The 21,205-nt window shown below is 44.0% G+C and overlaps 1 protein-coding gene and 1 pseudogene across 1 annotated transcript; both read right to left on the reverse strand.

Annotated features, from left to right (window-relative positions):
- Nucleotides 1-782: 782 nt before the first annotated feature.
- Nucleotides 783-2,002, reverse strand: LOC102442206 (annotated as a pseudogene).
- Nucleotides 2,003-5,105: 3,103 nt separating this feature from the next.
- On the reverse strand, nt 5,106-5,641 carry LOC102442524 (60S ribosomal protein L26-like). The gene is given in 1 exon segment (XM_014453025.2): nt 5,106-5,641. A coding segment is annotated over 1 exon segment (438 nt). The 5' UTR covers nt 5,592-5,641; the 3' UTR covers nt 5,106-5,153.
- Between the last annotated feature and the right edge of the window lie 15,564 nt (nt 5,642-21,205).

Genomic DNA, 21,205 nt, shown 5'->3' on the forward strand with positions numbered 1-21,205 from the left:
AGTACACAACTATACTTGATTTTCATTATAGCTCCTACCGTTCACTTATACATCCTCTTTCCTTCTTTAACTCTGCTGTCTACTGACTCTTTTATAAAGTTCTCCCCTCCCTCCTTCCCTTCTTTTTTTTTTTCCACTGAGCAATTCTATTGGTTTAAGATGAGCTGCATATGAGGTAATAAAGCTGTCTGGAGGGGGAGGGGTGGGAGACCTGGGGTGGGGGGGGTGGCCATGTCATCTGTCCAGAAGTTGTGTCCCATTTTTGGCATCTCTGCTAGGTAGGGCAAGGCTGGCATCTCCACAGATCCCAGAGCAAATAAGGGGTGGTGGGGGGGGGGAGAATGGGTGAAACCAGAGAGAGAGAGAAACAGAATAATCATATATGTGTCTGAAAGAGAATGTATATGTGTCTATAGAGAAATAATAGTTGTATATGTATCTATGAGAGAGAGAAACAGGATAGTTGTATATGTGTCTATGAGAGAGAGAGAAGATCTGAAAGATAGGGGTCTGGGTGTGTTTCTGTGTAAGAAATGGGGAGAGAAAAAGATTTGAAAAGAAGGGAAAAAAGGGAGACAGACTCTACCTTCCCTTTAGGGGACCTTCCTTCTCCTTGCCATGTAGTCAGCAACCCCAGCACTGAGTCGGCTGGGGTAGGGCGACCCCATTTGCCCTTCTCCATCTTGTGCTTCTCCTGTGTCTGGGGCTTGTCCTCTGGATGCCGTTGTCCTTTCATCAAGAGTCACCTTGTGAGCCCCCACCCTGTGCCCTGAGGGGTGAGATCAGTGGGAAGTGTCAGAATGAGCGCTCCCTGGTCCTTCTGTTGGGGACGTCACTGAGGATGGGGTCACAGCCTCCTTCCAGCCACCGTTTGCCCTCATTTCCTGAGGGCTGTTCATCTGGCCTCCCCAAGGTTATTTCCGTAGCCGCCTGGGCCCATCGAGTGTTGAGTGATTCCATCTGGGAAGCAGGGTAGGAATCTCCGTTGAGCCCGGGCATCCCCAGAAACATGTCTCCGGACCCTGAAAGATTGAAAGAGCCCTGCGGAGGAAGGGGGTGTCAGGGAGCTGGTGCGGCTATGGCCCCCTGGGTGACAGACAAGGCGGTCTTGATGGCATAGATGTTTCCCTCCTCTTGAAACTTTCTGCTATTTTTCTTATAGCGAATCTGCTTGTTGCCAAACCAGTTGGAGACCTGAGAGACGGTGATGCCACACTTCTTGGCAAGCTCCTCCTAGGCCTCCTCACTGGGATACGGGTTACTCAGGTGGGAATAGAAATACTCATTTAGGACCTTGGTGGCCTGTTTGCTGAAGTTCCGGCGTTTCCGTCTGGCATCCAGGAACCAAGTGCGCAGGATCATGACGGCCTTGCAGGTGCTCTGCTTGAGCTGCATCTGGATGGCACTGAACTTACGGTGTATGATGCTCCCACCCGCCCCATCTCCTTGGGTGCCACAGGCCTCGTGCGGCTCTGCTCCCTCAGCAGGTTCATGATGTGGGTTGTGAACTCGTTACATGCCTGCTCATACTTCTCCAGCTCCGAATGGTAGATATGGTGAATCTGGGCAAGTTTGTTGCAATAGTCCGAGTGTTCGATGGAGTTGTCAGGGGACACGCCTCCCCGGAAGCTGCTGCGGCTGCTTTCTCAGGCCCAGCCACACCTTCTGCCAGAAGCATGTTGTCCAAGTGCATGAGCTGGGAGTCCACTGGCTCCTCCTCCTGGGAGCTTCAGATGCTGAGGCTGGTCTTCTTGATTTCACACAGGACGCTAAAGAGAGCTGGCTTCATTCAGTGGCAGTTTAGGGCGTGTTTCTTGGCCTGGGCCTCGTCTGGGCTCTGGTCCGTGATGGTCATTATTTGCTATAGAATGTCCACGATGTCTTGCTTCCCTCCGCCACCCCCACTGGGAGGCTCGCCAGGGCCCCCAGGCTCCCCACCCACCAGCCCTAGGGTCCCCCAGCTCCTGCCTGGAGGGGGCAGCCCTAGTAGCCGCTTGTCCATAGTGGAAGGGGGGGCCTGAGGCCCCCTCCCTGTTCCGCCCCTTCCCCACCTGGTTACTTCCCCCCAAACTCTCCGGGCTGCTGCTCACTCCGCCCCGCCCCCTGCCCATCTCTCCGTCTCCTGGCTCCCGCAGGGGTTCACCCCAGCTCTAAAGGGAGACCTGGGGTACGGCTGGGACCCTCACAGGAGACCCCTGCCCCTGGTGGCGGAGAAAATGGAGCCGGAGAGAGAGAAGAGGCCCAGGCGGGGGGTGTGTGAGAGAGAGGGAGCAGCCCTCCTTCCCTCCTTAAAGCTTCCATTGGGGGGTTGTTAACCCCCAGCCCAGGGCTCAGCCCTGGCCAGGTGTTTGCTACACCCCCTTCCCCGGCCTCCCCACCGCCACTCTGTTCCTGTTCCCTGCCCAGGACGCCTGGCCCAGCGAGGGTGGCCAAGGCCAGCGTGCCTGGGCACTGCTACTGCAAAGCAGGGAGCGCCTCCGCCCGGAAGGCTCAGACCGTCCACCCCTCCATTTGGGGACCCGCCAATGGCCCGCACCGGGTGTCTGGGTGGGGCCCCCCACTCCACGCTGCCTGCGTCCTGCCCCTCTCAGCTTGTTCCCTTTCTGTATTTCTGTTTCTCCTCTAGGCCTGTCTGCATGCAGGCCTGCCTTCCTTTACCTCTCCTTTCTTATCCCCTCCTATTGTATCCTATCTTACCCAAGGCTTTGCAGCTGCCTGAGCAGAGTGCGGGGACATAGCCTGCTGATCCGGTGGTGATGTTACAGCGAAACGTTATGGTGTAACGGATAATTAGCAGATTCCTCCCTTATTATATAGGATGGCCTGTGCACGACATGGCAGCTCCTGTGTTGAGTGTCTGCCCCTTGGTGGTCAGTGCGTGTCATAGCTACTGGTCGGATGGACGGACACTTAGCCTTTTATATATATAGATAGTATTTCATGGTATAAATTTACCACAGCTTTTTTGTCCATTCATCTACTGATAGGCACTTGGGCTGTTTCCAGATCTTAGCTATTGTAAATTGTGCTACTATGCACATAGGGGTGCATACATTCTTTTTGATTGGTGCTTTGGGTTTCTTAGAATATATCCTAGAAGTGGGATCACTGGGTCAAATGGCAGTACTGAATTCAATTTTTTGAGGAAACTCCATACTGTTTTCAATAATGATTGCACCAGTCTGCATTCCCACCAGCAGTTTGCTAGGGTTCCCTTTTCTCCACAGCCTCGCCAGCACTTGTTATTTGTTCATTTGTTGATGGTAGTCATTCTGACAGGTGTGAGGTAATACATCATTTTCATTTTAATTTGCATCTCTCTGATGATCAGTGACTTTGTACATTTTTTTTCATATGTCTCTTGGCCATCTGCATGTCCTTTTTGGAGAAGTGTCTATTTAGGTCCTTTGCTCATTTTTTTAATTGGATTGTTTGTCTTCCTTCTGTTAAGTTGTATGAGTTCCTTATATATGTTGGATATTCACCCTTTATTGTGCTGCGCCAGCACGGCCAAGGGTGAATCTGAGAGGAGTGGTGAAGGATTGAAGAAAAGACAGACAAGAGAATACAGCTGGGGCTTGGTGGATCTCCCATGTCTGGATGAGGACACAAAAGACCCAGCCTGCAAACTGATGCTTTATTTTATAGTCTGATTAAAACAAGGGTAGATTAACATGTATACAAATGTTCTTGTTTTGGCAACACTTGCTGCACCTCCTACAGCCCATTAGCTGCTTAGGAAGGAATTAGGGAGGGCTACAAGGTCAGGCTTCATTATGCTAGGAGAGCTCTGCCCTCCAGGCTGGGACTTGTTTGTGGCCCTGCCACAGGTCAGCACGAGGCTTGACCCTAGAGCCGCTCCCTACACTTTATCAGATGTATCATTGCCAAATATGTTCTCCCATACAGTGGGCTCTCTTTTTGTTATGTTTATGGTTTCCTTTGCTGTGCATCATTTATTTTGATGTAGTCCCATTTGTTTATATTATCCTTAGTTTTCTTTGCCTTAGGAATTATATCTGCAAACATATTACTATGAGAGATGTCTGATATTTTGCTGCCTATGGTTTCCTCTAGGATTTTTATGGTTTCATGACTTACATTTAATTCTTTCATCCAGTTTGAGTTTATTCTTGTGTATGGTGTAAGTTGGTGGTCTAGTTTCATTTTTTTGCATGTACCACTGCAATTTTCCCAACACCATTTATTGAAGAGACTGTCTTGACTCCATTGTATGCTCTTGCCTCCTTTGTCAAATATTAATTGAGCATAATGGCTTGGGTTTATTTCTGGGTTCTCTGTTCTTTTCCAGTAATCTATATGTCTGTTCTTGTGCCAGTACCAGGCTGTTTTGATTATGGTGGCTTTGTAGTATAACTTGAACTCTGGTATTGTGATTCTTCCAGCTTTGTTTTTCTTTCTCAAAATTTCTGGGGCTTTCTGGGTCTTTTTTGGTTCCATAAAATTTTTTTTAGTGTTTGTTCTAGCTCTGTGAAATATGCTGTTGGTATTTTAATAGGGATTGCATTGAATCTATAGGTTGTCTTGTGGAGTATGGACATTTTAATGATGTTGATTCTACCAATCCATGAACATGGTATATTCTTCCACTTGTTTCTATCTTCTCCTATATCTTTTTTCAATGTCCTGTAGTTTTTCGAGTACAGGTGTTTTGCCTCCTTGGTTAAATTTATTCCTAAGTATCTTAATTTTTTTGTTGCAACGGTAAATGATATTGTTTGTTTAGTTTCTCTTTCTGAGAATTCATTATTCATCATCATTGATTTTTGGGTGTCGATTTTGTATCCTGCTATATTGCCAAATTCATTTATTAAATCTAGTAGTTTTTTGGTGGAGTCGTTAGGTTTTTTTTACATATAATTTATCATGTCTTCTGTGAATAATTATAGTTTTACTTCCTCCTTTCCAAATTGGCCGCCTTTTATTTCTTCTTTTTGTCTGATCCTGTGGCTAGGACTCCAGTAAGAGTTCACCACTGATTCTTGGAAGAAACTGATAAGTATCAATAAAGGTACTCAGTGAAATGAGCCATTCTAGAAAGTTTAGGATGTGTAACATTAGTGGAATTAATTCTTTTTCATTCATTTTTTTTTCATTTTAAGTTTTTAATGAAAGTTGTATATAATATTACTTTATTCCTGCATCTTCTCAATTGTTTCTTCCTTGTATTTTCCCTTTTCCTTTCCTACTTGGCGAGATTTGGCTTTACATTCAAGGATCTTTTTGCGGTCTTTGTCCAGCTTTAGTCTAGTGATAACCACCTTGCTGGGTTGAATGCCCACATGAACAGTTGTCCCATTAGCTTTCTCCTGTTGCACTCGTTCAATGTAGATGACGTATTTCTTCCTGTAAACCTGGACTACTTTGCCAATTTGCTGCCCTTTGTAATGTCCTCGAACAACCTGAACCTCATCATCCTTTTGGATGGGCATGGACCGGACATTGTACTTCTGTCTCAGCTCTTTGGAAAGAGGAGACTACATGATCTTCCTTCGAATGTGGGAAGGTGCATTGAAATGCCTCTTACGGTTCTTGCTCCGGTCAGAAGTCACAAAGGGGTTGAACTTCATTTTGACCGCTGGCGCTCTTACGATGGCCGCAAGAGGGAAGAGACCCACACGCTGTTTCCAGTTGTGTCAATTCTTTTTCATTCTTATTAGAAATATTAATTTGTTATTTCTTTACTGATAGTTTCCTTTTTAACATGGTGTTATTAGATAAAAGTAATTTATCTAATTGTCTTTGGGTTCTAAAATGAGCTTAATTACGAAGTATAATAAAACATATGAAGATCAGCAATGTTAACTGCTATATTTTACTTCAATCCCTTGGAATATTTATTAGGGTCTCTGTATCTAAGGCTAAAGTGAATTACAGAGTTTTGAATAATTGCTGTGTATGCAGCTGGGAGAAGTAACTGAAACAGGAAAGAAATCTATTACGTCACAACACCATTAAGGAAACAAATATATTATTACTAGTGTTTAAATCTATTTTCAGTATTTTTAAATTATATGTTGCATGAAAATGCTAAACTCGAAGAAGCTTATTGGGTCTCCAGTTTCTTTGAGCAGATGCCAAGGGCTAATGAATACAAGGAGTATTATTACTGTTAATAACAATAATTAATAGTAAAGTTTAACTTAAAATGTGATGCTTTAAAAAATAATATTGAAGATGACAAAGTGTATATATTTTCCCCTCAATAAAGTTTTAGATTGTAAAACTACATAATAATTATTGTTTCCTATAAAACACATTGTATTTTAACTACAATTATTTCCTGTAGTCAAGATATTTAAAGAGAATACATATGAAAAATACACCAAATTCTTTGGGGAGAGTTGCTATCTGAATAGTGGAAAATATATTGTTATCCTAATATCTGTACTGATAACAAAGGCAAATACCATTTGTTCATTACAGCAGTAATAGGAATGTTTGAATTCTCTAGAAGTTAATTTTATTTTTGAAGGTCTCCATGACCTCAAAATTTTAAAATACTTTTTTAATGATAAATTTTGGTATGGGTTTTTGCAAATTTCCGAGGTACTGATTAGTAAAAAGAAAAAGTTTTTTCTTAGAACTTAAGTATGGTATGAAATGGCCAACATAAGTGATGCCACATGGCTGGCATGAACTCATTGAATGTCTCCAGCAGCTGAGCAGGTGAGTCACTACACTTGATTTGAAGAGGCTCAGAGTTATTAGGGAGATTAGATTTAGATTTGGAAGAAAATTTTGAAATCATTTATTAACTTTCTAATTTTATAAAGAAGATAAAATGAACCCAGAGACTTTGAATTTTGTGCTGGGTCTAGCAAAATATAACCCAGGTCTCCTAACTCCAAGTGAAATGCTTTCTTCTAGATCAGCAGTCGCCAACCTTTCGGACCTCACGGACCCCCAGTGGTCTGCGGACCACTGGTTGGTGACCGCTGCTCCAAAGGTTTCCTTAAACCAGCGGCCACCAATCTTTCGGACCTCATGGATCACCAGTGGTCCGCGGACCACTGGTTGGTGACAGCTGTTCTAGATAAAGATTTTCCTTTAAAAAAACCCACTATCTTGCTATTAGGCTTTAATAATTTGGCATTCTAAATACAGACTAGCAAAAACAAAGGCTGCTTATTAAGTTGTTAATGATGAAAGTCTTGTTTACTTCTTACCAAGTAATCATGAAGTACATTTCCAACCTTGAACTTCCTCTTGTTTCTTACCTGTCATTACTGATTAATTCTTACTGTATAATGTGCATCCAGTTTCTCTAAAATAGAAAGTGACCAGAGGATGAATCTACTCCTTTTCATTGACAAGAAAAAAATAGTGATATAAAAATAAATGCTCTAGCCCTAACCGGTTTAGCTCAGTGGATGGGGCGTTGGCCTGCGGACTGAGGGGTCCCAGGTTCGGTTCCGGTCAGGGGCATGTGCCTTGGTTGTGGGCACATCCCCAGTGGGGGGTGTGTGGGAGGCGGCTGGTCGATGTTTCTCTCTCATTGATGTTTCTGGCTCTCTATCCCTCTCCCTTCCTCTCTGTAAAAAATCAATAAAATATATTAAAAAAATAAATGCTCTACAATATACATGAAAATATTTTCAGAAATGTTTTACTTGTGGATATCCTTTGGAAAGAAAGAGGGACAGCAGTTCCATAGCTTGTGGTCACCAACCGATAGCATAGTAACAGTGTTTTGGAGACTAGTCTACACCTCACACTTCTATACTCTATGTCAATTTACTTAGTAGTGGCATTGCTTCTCCTGACTATATTGTAAGCAGCTTCTCAAACTGACTGTTGTCCTGTCTCTAACACCCCATCCCGGTGGACACAGTCCTGCTACAGCCCATAATAGCTACTTTCTCTAGCACTGATCTCACTCCCCTGTGATAGCAACAGCAGTGTTGGGACTTACGGATGTCTATGATAATGGCAGTAGTGACACGCAGATCATGGAAGCACCACAGACATTACTAGTATATGGACTCATATTTCTGGTGGTTTTGAAATTGTGGCATAGCAAGAAGACTAATAGCTGTGACAACATAGGGATAGGCAGTGGTCAGCAAACTGTGGCTCGCGAGCCACATGCGGCTCTTTGGCCCCTTGAGTGTGGCTCTTCCACAAAATACCACGTGTGGGCGCGCATGTACAATGCGATTGAAACTTCGTGGCCCATGCGCAGAGTCGGTATTTTGTGGAAGAGCCACACTCAAGGGGCCAAAGAGCCACATGTGGCTCGCGAGCCAGTTTGCCGACCACTGGGCTAGGGTGATGGGAGGGAAACCAAGCTTATGTGGTACCTACTCATTGCCAGTATTGTTTCATTCTGTCATTCAATCTAGATGTATAAGCTCCACTTTCTAGAGTAGAAGATAGTTTCTGAGAGGTCAGGTTACTTGACCGAGGTTTTCCAGCTTATATGGGCAAATCTGGGGTTTGATTGTGTCCATGTTTCATTCTGGGCCGGTTGCACTCAGATTCTCACTGCTCTGCTTAGCTTCATGGCCTCCAGCTCCCATGTCAGGGGCTTCCACACTGATTGGACTAAAAGAAGACTTCTGGGAGGAACTGGGAGAGGTCGGAGAATCCAAGGCATTTCTCTCTTTCCCTCTCTTGGTGTGGCTCTATCCTGCCATGGTTCCAGATTCCACCAAGTGACCCTGAGCTCTAATAGCACACCTTCCCCTTTTAGTTCACAGTGTTGCTACTGCTCAGATTGTTCTACTCAGCAATCCCATCACCTCTGTGAGGTTGATATTAAAAACAAATAAACATCATCTGATTTAAGTCCAAGAACTGCCATTTATTACCTGACTTCTTTTCTCTAAAATTGAGTTAAAACTTTCTCCTAGGATTGTTTGAGGCTCAAATGGGACAATGAAGGGGAAACCTTCCTTTGTTGTAAGAAGATATGTTATCATTGTGTGTTTCTGTCACTGAAACTGACAACCCACACAGGCAGAGGGTCCTTAACTTCAGTAAAGCCTTTCTGTCTACAAAGTCTTCTATCTGGGAAACTTCAAACATCATTGTTGCCTGTATCTCATCCACAGAGATTCTCATCTCGGTTGTACTGGGGATGGGGTAGCCTGGGTAGGAGTCTTGGTGGTTATAATGGGCAGCTGGAGAGAGAATCAAATATTGCTTTACATCAGTGGTTCTCCATGTGTGTTCCTCAGACCAGTAGCATTGGAGTCACTTGGGACCTTGTTAGTGATGCACATTCTTGGGTCCCACCCAGACCTGCTGAATCAGAGACTGTAGAGTGGGGCCCTGCCATCTGGCTTAACGAGCCTTCTAGGTGAGTGAGGTCTGCTCAGGTTGGTTGGGGTGCGGCAATGGGAGGTGAATGTGCTGTATTTCAGCCTCAGATGTTTAGCTCCCTCTGATTTTTCCCTCCTTTCACCTCAGCTCTCCTGTGTGGTCCCAGCTCTCCACTGGTGAAGGGGCCCCTTGTGCCATCCCAACCACAGTTCTGGGTACTTTCTGTTAGACTATGCAGGTACTGCTTACATCACTTTCTTGGCTGCTGACTCTAGCAAGCCAAATTCAGACACTGAAGTGGAATTTATTTGTGCAACACCTATGTAGTAAGCACCCACTGTATGCCAGGAACTGCGCAGGGCCCTGAGAGTGTCCCAGTAAAGTAAGAGAGAGTCTCTGCCTTCACAGCACTTACAATCTAAGAAGAGACCACTAAGCAGTTGAGCAATTAAAATCTGCCATCACAAATGCTGTGGAAGAACTCTTGCCCTAGCAGGTTTTCCAAACGTGAGAACAGCACCATTGTTTCTCTGAGCACAGTGAGCATAAGATTCACTCATATCAGGTTTTCTTTTTCATATAATTAAGGTAAAATGAATGCACAATTTCTGACAAAGGGAAGTACCCATTTCATTAGACATGAAGTAATAAGGCTATGATGGCTTCAGGCCTTGAAAGGGTAGGACCTGAAGTGAGACCATCAGGGAAGCACTGGGTATATAAGCCCTGAGGGCATTCATGGGCCTGGGACCACACAGGAGAGTCTGCTAAGAAGAATTTGGGAGGCAAGACTCTGATCACACAGCATATGAGACTCTGAAGCCCTTGTCTAGTAGGCCAAGTATTCACTTCAGCAATAGTTAGGAAGATGACCATCTTTTAAAATGCTATATTATTTGGGACCTACTGTGTTTTGGAGAATCAAAGCATTTGAAGTGGCAGTGCTCACTCTCTCCACAAGGGGGCGTCTATATCCTTTGTTTTCATTTTCCATCTGGTGGCAAGTTTCTATTTTCATACTGGCTCGGAATAAACAGAAGAGTGACTTAGGTTTTGCTGTTTGCACAGCCAACTTTATGTAATTTTGAAAGCTCTGTTAATTATAAGTAGTTATAATTTTTTCCATTGTAACTTTGGGGTGTTAGATTAAGATGTCAGAAAAGCAAGGGCTGTGCCTCTCCTAACAGTATCCCTATGACACGTGGGCTCAGTGTTAGCGGGTTGATCTGTGAAAATGTTACCTTCACTAGTGCCTATGAATAAGACCTGTCACCCTGCTGTTTCAAAGAATACTAATATAACAGAAAAAAAGAGGTTGATCCATTTAAAATCATGAAACAAATGAATGAGGTATTTTTCTTTTTTTAAAATATATTTTATTGATTTTTTACAGAGGAAGGGAGAGGGACAGAGAGTCAGAAACATCAATGAGAGAGAAACATCGATCAGCCGCCCCTTGCACACCCCCCACCAGGGATGTGCCCACAACCAAGGTACATGCCCCTGGCTGGAATCGAACCCGGGACCCCCCAGTTCGCAGGCCGACGCTCTATCCACTGAGCCAAACCCGTCAGGGCAAGGTATTTTCTTTTAAAAGAATATATATTAAGGTATTTATTTATTTATTTATTTATTTAGATTTAAAAAAATCTTTATTGTTGAGAGTGTTACAGATGTCCCCTTCTCCCCTCCCCCCCCCCACACACATTTAACCCCCTCCACCAGGTTCTTGCCCCACCTCAGGCCTTCACCACCTTACTGTCTGTGTTCATAGGTAAGATCTTTGGTTAATCTCTTCCTGCCCCCCTTTCCCCTCTTCCCTCTGAGATTTGTCAGTCTGTTCCATGCTTCCATGCCTCTGATTCTATTTTATTCGCCAGTTTATTTTGTTCATCAGATTTCTTGGAAGGCAGCTATGCTCACCACTATACCACCAACGCATATTTTGTTCATCAGATTTCTTGTTAGCTTATTTTGATTTTTAGATTCAATTGTTGATAGATATGTATTTGTTGCCATTTTATTGTTCATATTTTTTATCTGTTCTCCTTTTTCTTCCTCTTCTTTTTAAAAAAATGTATATTACATAATTATTAAGGCAAGGAACTATATAGAAAAACACATTTGTTCTGCTTAAGGCATACTTGGGAATAAACCATTGTACAAATTATTGTCTTCTTCCTCTTCTTAAAGAATACCTTTCAGCATTTCATGTAATACTTACTGGTTTTGTGGTGATGAACTCCTTTAACTTTTTCTTGTTTGTGAAGCTCTTTATCTGACCTTCAATTCTACAGGATAGTTTTGCTGGGTAGAGTAATCTTGTTTGTAGGTCCTTATTATTTAACACTTTGAGTATTTCTTGCCACTCTCTTCTGGCTTGCAAAGTTTCTGTTGACAGTTGTATGGGCGCTCCCTTGTAGGTAACTAACTGCTTTTCTCTTGCTGTTTTTAAGATTCTCTCTTTGTCTTTAACCTTTGGCATTTTAATGATGATTTATCTTGGTGTGGGCCTCTTTGGGTTCCTGTTGTTTGGGACTCTTTTTGCTTCCTGGACTTGTAAGTCTATTTCTTTCACCAGGTAGGGGAAGTTTTCTGTCATTATTTTTTAACATAGGTTTTCAATATTTTGCTCTCTTTTCTTCTTCTGGCACCCCCATAATGTGAATGTTAGTATGCTTGAAGTTGTTCCAGAGGCTCCTTACACTATCTTCATATTTTTGGATTCCTTTTTTCTTTTTGTTCTTCTGATTGGATGTTTTTTCCTTCCTCATATTCCAAATCATTGATTTGAGTTTCAGAATCCTTTACTCTACTATTGAATCCCTATAAATTATTCCTTATTTCAGTTAATATATGCTTAATTTCTGACTGGTCCTTTTTCAAGTCTTTGACATTCTCACTAAGATCCTTGTAAGTTTCATGAAGATCCTTGAATAACCTTATAACCATGGTTTTAAACTCTGTATCCAGTAGTTTGCATGCTTCCATTTCTTTCATTTGTGACATGTTTCTTTGTCTACTCATTTTGTCTGCTTTGCTGTGTTTGTTTCTATGTATTAGGTAGAGCTGCTGTGTCTCCTGGAGTTGGTAGAGTGGCCTTGTGTAGTAGGTGTCCTGTAGGGCCCAGTGGCTCAGCCTCCCCAGTCACCTGAGCTAGGCACTCTAGGTGAGCCCCTTTGTGGGCTGTGTGCACAGTCTTGTAGTTGAACCTTGATTGCTGTTGGTGTCACTGGGAGGAATTGACCTCCAGGCCAGTTGGCTGTGAGGACCAGCTGGGACTACAGTGGGAGAGCTGCTGTGCAGGACACACCCCTATGGAGCAGGACTTGCTTCAGTGGGGCTTTGGTGCTCACTGAATCTGCCCCTCGAGTGTGTCACTTGTGGATGTGTAGAGTTATAGCCTGCTATGGTCTGAAGCTGTCTACTGGGTGCACTGGCTCTAGGATCTTCAGGGAGGTGCAAAGTCAGCCACTGCCTGGGGCCACCCAGCAGGAGGTACAGAGGGATCTGCAGACGACTCCTATTTGCTATTTGTATTGGGCTTGGAGGGGCCCAGGGTCGGCCCAGCTGTGAAGCAAGGCAGGCTGGTGCTAGTGCCAGGTCTAGACCTCTTATTGATAGGTTTGGGACACACTGACACCAGCTGCAGCCTGGTTTAGAGATTTTAGCAAAGTCTAAAGCCTGAATGACAGGGCATTCATATGGAAAAGCTGCTCCAAACAGCTTAGGTGGGGCTGCTAATTGGATGGGGTGGGGTCTCAGGGAATCCCCAGGATGTAGCAAACAGTTGGAGCCAGAATGATGGAAACTCAGATATGGCTGCCAGTCAGCCCTGCAACAGGGGAGGTCCCAGCACAGGAACAATGATCCCTACAAGCACCCCTGTGTGGGAGAATGCCACCCCTGAGTTTCTGCTCCAATGCCAGACAGTCCAATTCCTCCCAGTATGTGTCTGGGTCCCCCAGAGTCACATGGTGCTGGGAGTCCAAGTAAGTTTGTTGGCTGGCCCTTTAAATGGAACATCTGTGTCTCCAGCAGCTTCCGTGTTCCTCAGCCACAATCCCCACTGGTTTTTACAGCCTGTAGTTATGGGGACTTTTCTTCCCAGCTCTAGGACCCTGCACTGGGGGTCTGGTGTGGGGCTACGACCCCTTGCTCCTCCTGGGCGGCCTTTGCAGAAACAGACTCCCTCTCGATTAAAAAAACGGCACACGTGGGTGTCAGACCAGCCTGTTTCACGCCTCTGCCCCTCCTACCAATCTCATTGTGCTTTCTTCTTTAATTCTCTAGTTGTAGGACTTCCATTCAGCCAGCTTTCAGGTGGTTCTGAATGATGGTTGTTCTGTATTTTAGTTGTAATTCTGATGTGGTTGTGGGAGGTGGCGCGTACAGGCATTTACTACGCCACCTTTTTGGTTCTTCTAGGCATTTTCTTATTATTCACACAGTTACATCCTATGGAGACATTGCCAGAAGTAAGTTCAAACACTATACTTTCAGATCACATCGAGGAACGGTAAAGCAGCTGTCTGTCTCATAGGTGATGAGGACACATGTAGAAAAACACACAAACTCCTTTAAGTGGCCAAAAAGAATGGAAAAACATTAAAAACCTGTGGCTTCTGCCCTAGCTGGTTTGACTCAGTGGATAGAGCATCAGCCTGCAGACTGAAGGGTCCTGGGTTCGATTCCAGTCAAGGGCACATGCCCAGGTTGCGGGCTACACCCCCAGAAGGGGGTGTGCAGGAGGCAGCCAATCAGTGATTCTCTCTCATCATTGATGTTTCTATCTCTTTTTCCCCTCTCCATTCCTCTCTGAAATCAATAAAAATATATTTTTAAAAAATCTGTGGCTTCTGAACTGAATCTGAAATTGAAACATAGATAATGGACTAAGCAGATAAGACAGAGGAAACAGAAGTTAAATTTTAATGACACAAGACAGAAGTATGCAAAAAATGGGCCCTGTGGCCCAGGGGCTCTGCTGTGCCTGGTGGCCTAATTCATTGCCACATGGGTGATGATGCCATTTTTAGAACAGATTTTTGCAATTTCCGCTTTACTGGGAAATATTTCTCTCTTTTCCTCTTAGTTTCTGTCTGCTCAACTTTTTACCCCTAATAATATGGCGTGGGAAAGGGGCTGTCCAGGTAAGGCTTTATGTTCTGTACAGTTTTCTGCAAAGATAGAAGATATGAAAATTTGTGAGACATGCTTTTGCTCACTTTGCTGTGAGATTTTCTTGTGAGATGAAGAAGAGCCAGAAAAAACAAATCTTTCTATATCACTTTATTACATTCAGCATTTTCTCTGAAAGTCTCAAATATAGATAAAATTCCAAGCCTTTCAATGAATGTGACCTGGTGTCCTCAAGGCTGATTATGTGAACATGCCTGTCTGTGGGAAGTTTATTTCTGTGGACATAATCAATAGAGACCATGAATGAGAGAACTGGTTGTGAAGCTCCCAACGTTTCCACTGTGCTCCATGTTTTGTCATTATCTCAGGGTAATTGGAGTTGAGAGGGTGGGACCTCTAATGAGCTGCTTCTCTCCCCTAATGGATGGGGGCCTGGAAATTAGTGCAGCCCCTGCTGTTCCAATCCCTTCAGGAAGTTTGAGGCAACTGCCTAATTGTGGCCTCACTAATGGCAACAATTACAGAATAGCTTTTTTAGTAAGACCATGTGCTATGGTTGAGACTAATCTCATTGAGCGACCCCAGGCCTGTGACAACGTCCATTTAGGTACTTTACTGTTGTTGTCCAGAAGTGGTTTCGTGTCTCCTGAGAAAGCCAAAATAGACATAAGTGACGCTAACCTCTTCCCCTCCACAGAAACAAAGCTGGAGGAGCAAGTGAGGAAGGCAGGCCTTCTCTCAAAATCCGTCTTCTGCAAAGATATCTAAGGCACTTCATGTGACAAGTGCAAGGCAGTATGGGGAAAACAGAGCCATGTGCCCTCCCGCACCCCTGCCTTCAGTTTACCTGTAATATTTCAGAAGGAGAAATGAAGGACAAAAGGCAGAAGTCTGCTCAGGTGATGAGAATCCATAAAGACAGCTGGACTTGCTCTAGCTGTGAGTCATGCTATTTAACATCATGAACCAGGTTACTAATCACAGGTTTTAACAACCATGAGGGTGTTAGAAGTGGGGCTCCCAGGCCTGACTGTGACAACCACTATACTTTAAGGTCACATGGCTTGGCTTTATGAATCTGTGAGGATGACCAGCCTTGTCCACTCGTGGCAGCACTGACTTGACTCCAGAAGAACCTGGACTTGGGGAGAGTGAGGAAGGAGATACTCAGGATCCCGTCAGTGCAGGGTCAGCTCACTCAAGGGAGGTTCTCTTAACATTTGCATCACAGGGGTCTCACCCTCACCCTTGTCCCAGGCCCAGTCCTGACAAGAACCACTTCGAATGTATTAAATGTTTGAATTTAATACATTCGAACATTTTGCATAATGTAGATCCATATACTACATCTTCTGTGTAGAAAGACATAGGTGTTGAATGAGTTGCATAATATTTTTAAATATAAAAATTAGAAGAATAATTTGTCTACTGGGTGGATTCAAAGATGAACTGGATCTTTTTCATCATAATTTTTCTTGAGCATATTGATGACTTACATCTGGACATTTTTGTCAGGGGAAAGAAAACCGAGAAGGTTTGAATTTGTTTTAGGTTTCTAAAAAATTTGTACGTGTGTGATAGCTGCTGAGGTGTCATCTTAGAAAAGTGAGGATGAGGAAATGACAAATACATTTAGTGTCCGAAGTTTTAAAGAGCTCTCTTGTCATCCTTTTTAGGGTTAAGCGTGTGTTTCAGCCATAGCATGCAGACACAAAAATGGCTCGTAAAATATAATTTCACTGGAAAATGATCCCTTGTTCAGTCGAAATGAGAGTCAGTGCTGAATTCAACTCACAAGTGACCATTTTAACTTAAATTCTTTGTGTTTGAAAATAACTCCAGATGCAAAAAGGGAGGGGACCTTTTAACAGTCTGGCCTCAGGTGTGCTGGGGTAGTCATGCCCCGTCAGGTTGGGTCCTGTATGTTCCTTGTATGCTTTGCTTGAGTCATTTCAGGGACTTGTAGCTTTAAAGAGGAGGTGGCACAAAGAAGAATAGCACATAGCACATTTCTTTAAAGTGAGAGTTTTCTATCGACTGATTTTATTCTTTTCATTACAGAATTTAGAGAAAGTGAGCAGTTCACAATTTGGGTTTGAAAAACAAGTTGTGGTTTCTCACTTGTTTAACATTTGCTATATTTTAAACATACTTTGTATAAGAGTTATTAAAGGGCTTGTACAGTAATGGTTGTTGGGGGGTTCTCACATTCCCCTGAGGAACTAATTTTTTGTTGTTGTTCTCCAATTAGAACAATAGTCTGTCTAAGATGGCAGTACTTTCTAAATCAGAAGTAGATTTAGGATATGAAGTCGCTTTTGTGTGTGATCTTTGGGTTAAGAAGCAAATCCCTTACTTTGAAAATTCAAACAAATGCTTTACTATAGAGAAATATAAAAAAAACCCCCAATGGACTCAGTAAATATCTAGTCCCATATTGACTCAATCTGTACTATGGGACTTGATCCATAACTAGTGGTACTGATGGGAGGTGATGTGATCAGGTGCAGTCCTTGGTTTACAGAAAACCTCCACATTGTGAGCAGAGTGGTGATGCCAGCTGCCATCAGGCTGTGGAAACAATGTGCCAATTACTGAGGAAAACAAACAGCCAGCCGTTTCTATACACTAATAACTGAGTGCATACATTTTGAAATTTAGGACAGCCCGGCAGGTGTGGTTCAATTATTGAGTGTCGACCTACAAACCAGGAGGTTACAGTTTGATTCCTGGTCAGGGCATATGCCCGGGTTGCGGGCTTGCTCCCCAGTGTTGGGTATATAGGAGGCAGCCGATCAATGATTCTCTCCATCATTGATGTTTCTATCATCTCTCTCTCCCTCTCTGAAATCAATAAAAACATATTTAAAAAATAAATTTAGTGCATTTATTGCTGCTTAATAAGTGTAAAATAATCATTACCACATTTTCATTAGACACTGTGCATTTATGGATGAGCTTGGTGTTCTCTTGAGTTTCTAACTGAGCCTATAGACTTATGCAGATTCCTTTGGTAGTGTTTCCTCTTTTTCCTGTATAATCTGAGGAACAGCAGCAAACCTAACTACACAAAGGGAAAGTGAAGGAGGTAACTTTTATCTTCAAGTCAGTCTACCTCCACTTTACCACGCCAAAGAAATTCTTTAAGAAATCACTGAAGTTGAGCAGGAAATAATCACAAAGGAAAAAAACGTGTTAGCATTAACCTTTTATTCAAAAGCTAGAGGCCCGGTGCACAAAAATTTGTGCACTCGGGGGGGGGGGGGAAGGGGGTCCCTCAGCCTGTCCTGTGCCCTCTCGCAGTCTGGGAACCCTCAGGAGATAATGACCTGCTGGCTTAGGCCTGCTCCCGGGTGGCAGAGGGCAGGCCCAATCCCTAGGTGCAGCCCCTGGTCGGGCTCAGAACAGGGCCGATGGGGGAGTTGGGGCGCTGCCCCCTGTCATGCACAGAGCAGGGCCCATCACGGGGGTTGGGGCTCCGTACCCTGTCACGCACAGAGCAGGGCTGATCAGGGGGTTGAAGAGCTCCCCCCTGTCACGCACAGAGCAGGGCCCATCAGGGGGTTGAGGAGCTCCCCCCTGTCACTCACAGAGTAGGGCCGATAGGGGAGTTGGGGCACTGCCCCCCTGTCACACACAGAGCAGGGCGGGATCAGGGGGTTGGGGCGCCACCCTCTATCGCCCACAGAGCAAGGCCGATCAGGGGGTTGAGGCGCCCCCCACTGTCACACTCAGTCACACACAGAGCAGGGCGATCATGGCTCTACCCCGTCACACACACACACAGAGCAGGGCGATCAGGGGGTTGGGGTGCCACACCCTGTCACACACAGAGCTGCAGGGCGATCAGGGGGTTGGGGAGCTCCCCCCTATCAGGTACAGAGCAGGCCCGATCAGGGGGTTGGGGCGCCTTCCCCTGTCACGAACAGAGCAGGGCGGATAGGGAGGTTGTGGCCCCGCCCCTGTCACACACAGAGCCGCAGGGCGATCAGGGGGTTTGGACGCTGCCCCCTGTCATGCTGATCCCAGTGCTGGGAGGAATATTACCCTTTTACTATATAGGATAGAGGCCTGGTGCACGGGTGGGGGCTATATAGGATAGAGGCCTGGTGCACGGGTGGGGGCTGGCTGGTTTGCCCTGAAGGGTGTCCTGGATCAGGGTGGGGGTCCCCACTGAGGGCTGTTTTCAGGCTGGCGGGTGACTGAAGCTCCCAACCGCTCCTTGTTTTCTTTCTTTCTTTTTTTTAAATTCTGGGCCAGCTTTAGCTCTGAGGCCTCGGCTGCTGAAAGCAGGTTCCTGGCCTTTGTTTACCTTCTGTATTTGATACAATGTTGCGGTCCGGCTGGCTGAAGCCCGGCTGACTAAAGCAGGTTTCTGGGGTTTTGTTTAGCTTCTATATTTGCAACATAGTTGCTTAGAGTTGCAGCTGAGAGGCCGGCAAGTCAGGCGGGGAACGTTGGAGTTCGCAGTCACTGGAGCAAGCAAGCCTCCTGTTCGCTTTAAGCTGCCTGGCTGCCGGCCGCCATCTTGGCTGGCAGTAATTTGCATATCGCCCTGATTAGCCAATGGGAAGGGTAGTGGATGTACGGCTAATTACCATGTTTCTCTTTTATTAGATAGGATTGGTTTCTGATCCAAGCATCAGCATTCATTGTCCTGTCATGCCAGATAGTATACCTATTCATTAGTAATGGCAAAGCTAGGGCTGGGCACAAAAACATCACCTTGTTTTTTAGAAACCAGAAGGCAAAATGTTCATCCTGTAACATCAAGGATAATACGTATAAAATGCCTTGAGTGTGTGAGGACAATTTTGAAAAGTCATCACAAGCATTATTTTATAGCACTTGAAAATGTCTTCCCTTGTATTTAAACAGATAGCTGTACAGTGTCATCACACATCCTGACAACCCACAAAATTGTGATTAGGAGAGAATTTAATTTTTTGGCATATAACCTATTTATCCGATATACTCTGACCTGGAACATAGAGAGATGAGTTAGGGACAGTCATCCAGTTTGTCGGCAAACCTCCATTGAGCACCTGAGATGGACTAACCCCCCTCCTTGGATTGTGGACACATCGGTGAACAGGACAAACAGCCTCCACTTTGCAGAGCTCATACTTGGGTGGTGCTGGGAGCAGATCCTACTGAATAGAATATCCAAAAATACAGTGTCAGGTTGGAAGGCAAGGAAAATGAAAGTGAAATAAATTAGTGCCCTGGCCGGGGTGCTCACAGTGGTTAGAGCACCAGCCCTCAGACCAAAGGGTCCTAGGTCTGATTTCTGGTCAAGGGCACATACCTGGATTGCAGGTTCGATCCCCGGCCCTGAATGCGGGGGCATGTGTGGGAGGCAACCAATTGATGTGTCTCTCTCACATTGATGTTTCTCTCTCTTTCCCCCTACCCTTCTTCCCTACTACTCTCTCTAAAAAAATCAATGGGAAAATATCCTTGGGTGAAGATTAACAAAAAAAATTTAGTGTTATTTAGCATGGGAAGACACAGTTGAAATTAGTCTTATTGATGGCATTAAAATATATGAAGAGTTGTTTTCTTGGAGAGGATAGTGACCATATCCATCTAGGAGAAGGAACCAAGCCAATAGGAAATAAATCTGAATTCCAAGATGTGGAAGAACAAAATGCAACACCCGTGGAAGGAACACCAACAAGCCTTCCATGAAACTGGTCATGAACTATCTTTAAACAATTTGTTTTGTTTTATTTTAAAACTACAGTTGATGTACAATATTGTATTAGTTCCAGGTGTACATTTATATAACCTATGAAGTGATCACCCCAATAAATTCAGTACCCATATGACACCATACATAGTCATCACAATATTATTGAGTATATTCCCTGTGTTGCACACTACATCCCCATGACCATTGTGCAACCACCAGTTTGCACTTCTGAATCCCTTCACCTCTTTCACCCAACCTCCCAACCCCTCTCCCATCTGACAACCAATCTATGAGTTTGCCTCTTTTCTGCTTGTTTATCTATTTTGTTTTCTGGATTCCATATTTAAGCGAAATCATCTGGCATTTGTCTTTCTCTGTCTGACTTATTTCACCTAGCACAGTACTTTCTAGGTCTATTTATATTGTTTCAGATGGCAAGATTACATTATTTTTTATGAGTGAATCATATTCCATTGTATATATGTGCCACTTCTTTATTCATTCATCTCTTGATAGACACTTAGGTTGTTTCCATATTTTGGCTATTGTAAATAATGCTGCAATAAACATATGGATGCATATGTCTTTTTGATTTAGTGTTTTGGGTTTCTTTGGATAAATACCCAGAAGTGGAATTGCTGGGTTCTTCTTTGTCTCTTGTGAAGCCTTTGTTTTAAAGTCCATTTTGTCTGGTATTAGTATTGTTACCCCAGGTTTTTTGTTTTATTTGTTCCCATTTTCAAGAAATATCTTTTCCATCCCTTTACTTTCAAGCCAAAGTGCATCTCACCTAGACAGCATTGCAGGAGTCTTGTTTTGTTATTCATTCAGTCACAGTATTTTTTTTTTGATTGGAGCATTTAATTCATTTGCATTTAAAGTAATTGTTGATAGATATGTACTTATTGCTATTCTATTATTCCTATTTTTGATTTTTCTTCTTCTTAAAGAAGACTTTTTAACATTTCCTGTAATATTGGTTTGGTGGTGATGAAATCCTTTAGTTTTTTCTTGTCCCAGAAACGCTCTATCTGTCCTTCACTTCTAAATGATAGTCTTGCTGGGTAGAGTAATCTTGGT

This window comes from Myotis lucifugus, unplaced genomic scaffold, assembly GCF_000147115.1.
Source record: "Myotis lucifugus unplaced genomic scaffold, Myoluc2.0 scaffold_19, whole genome shotgun sequence".
In the NCBI taxonomy this organism is placed as follows: domain Eukaryota; kingdom Metazoa; phylum Chordata; class Mammalia; order Chiroptera; family Vespertilionidae; genus Myotis; species Myotis lucifugus.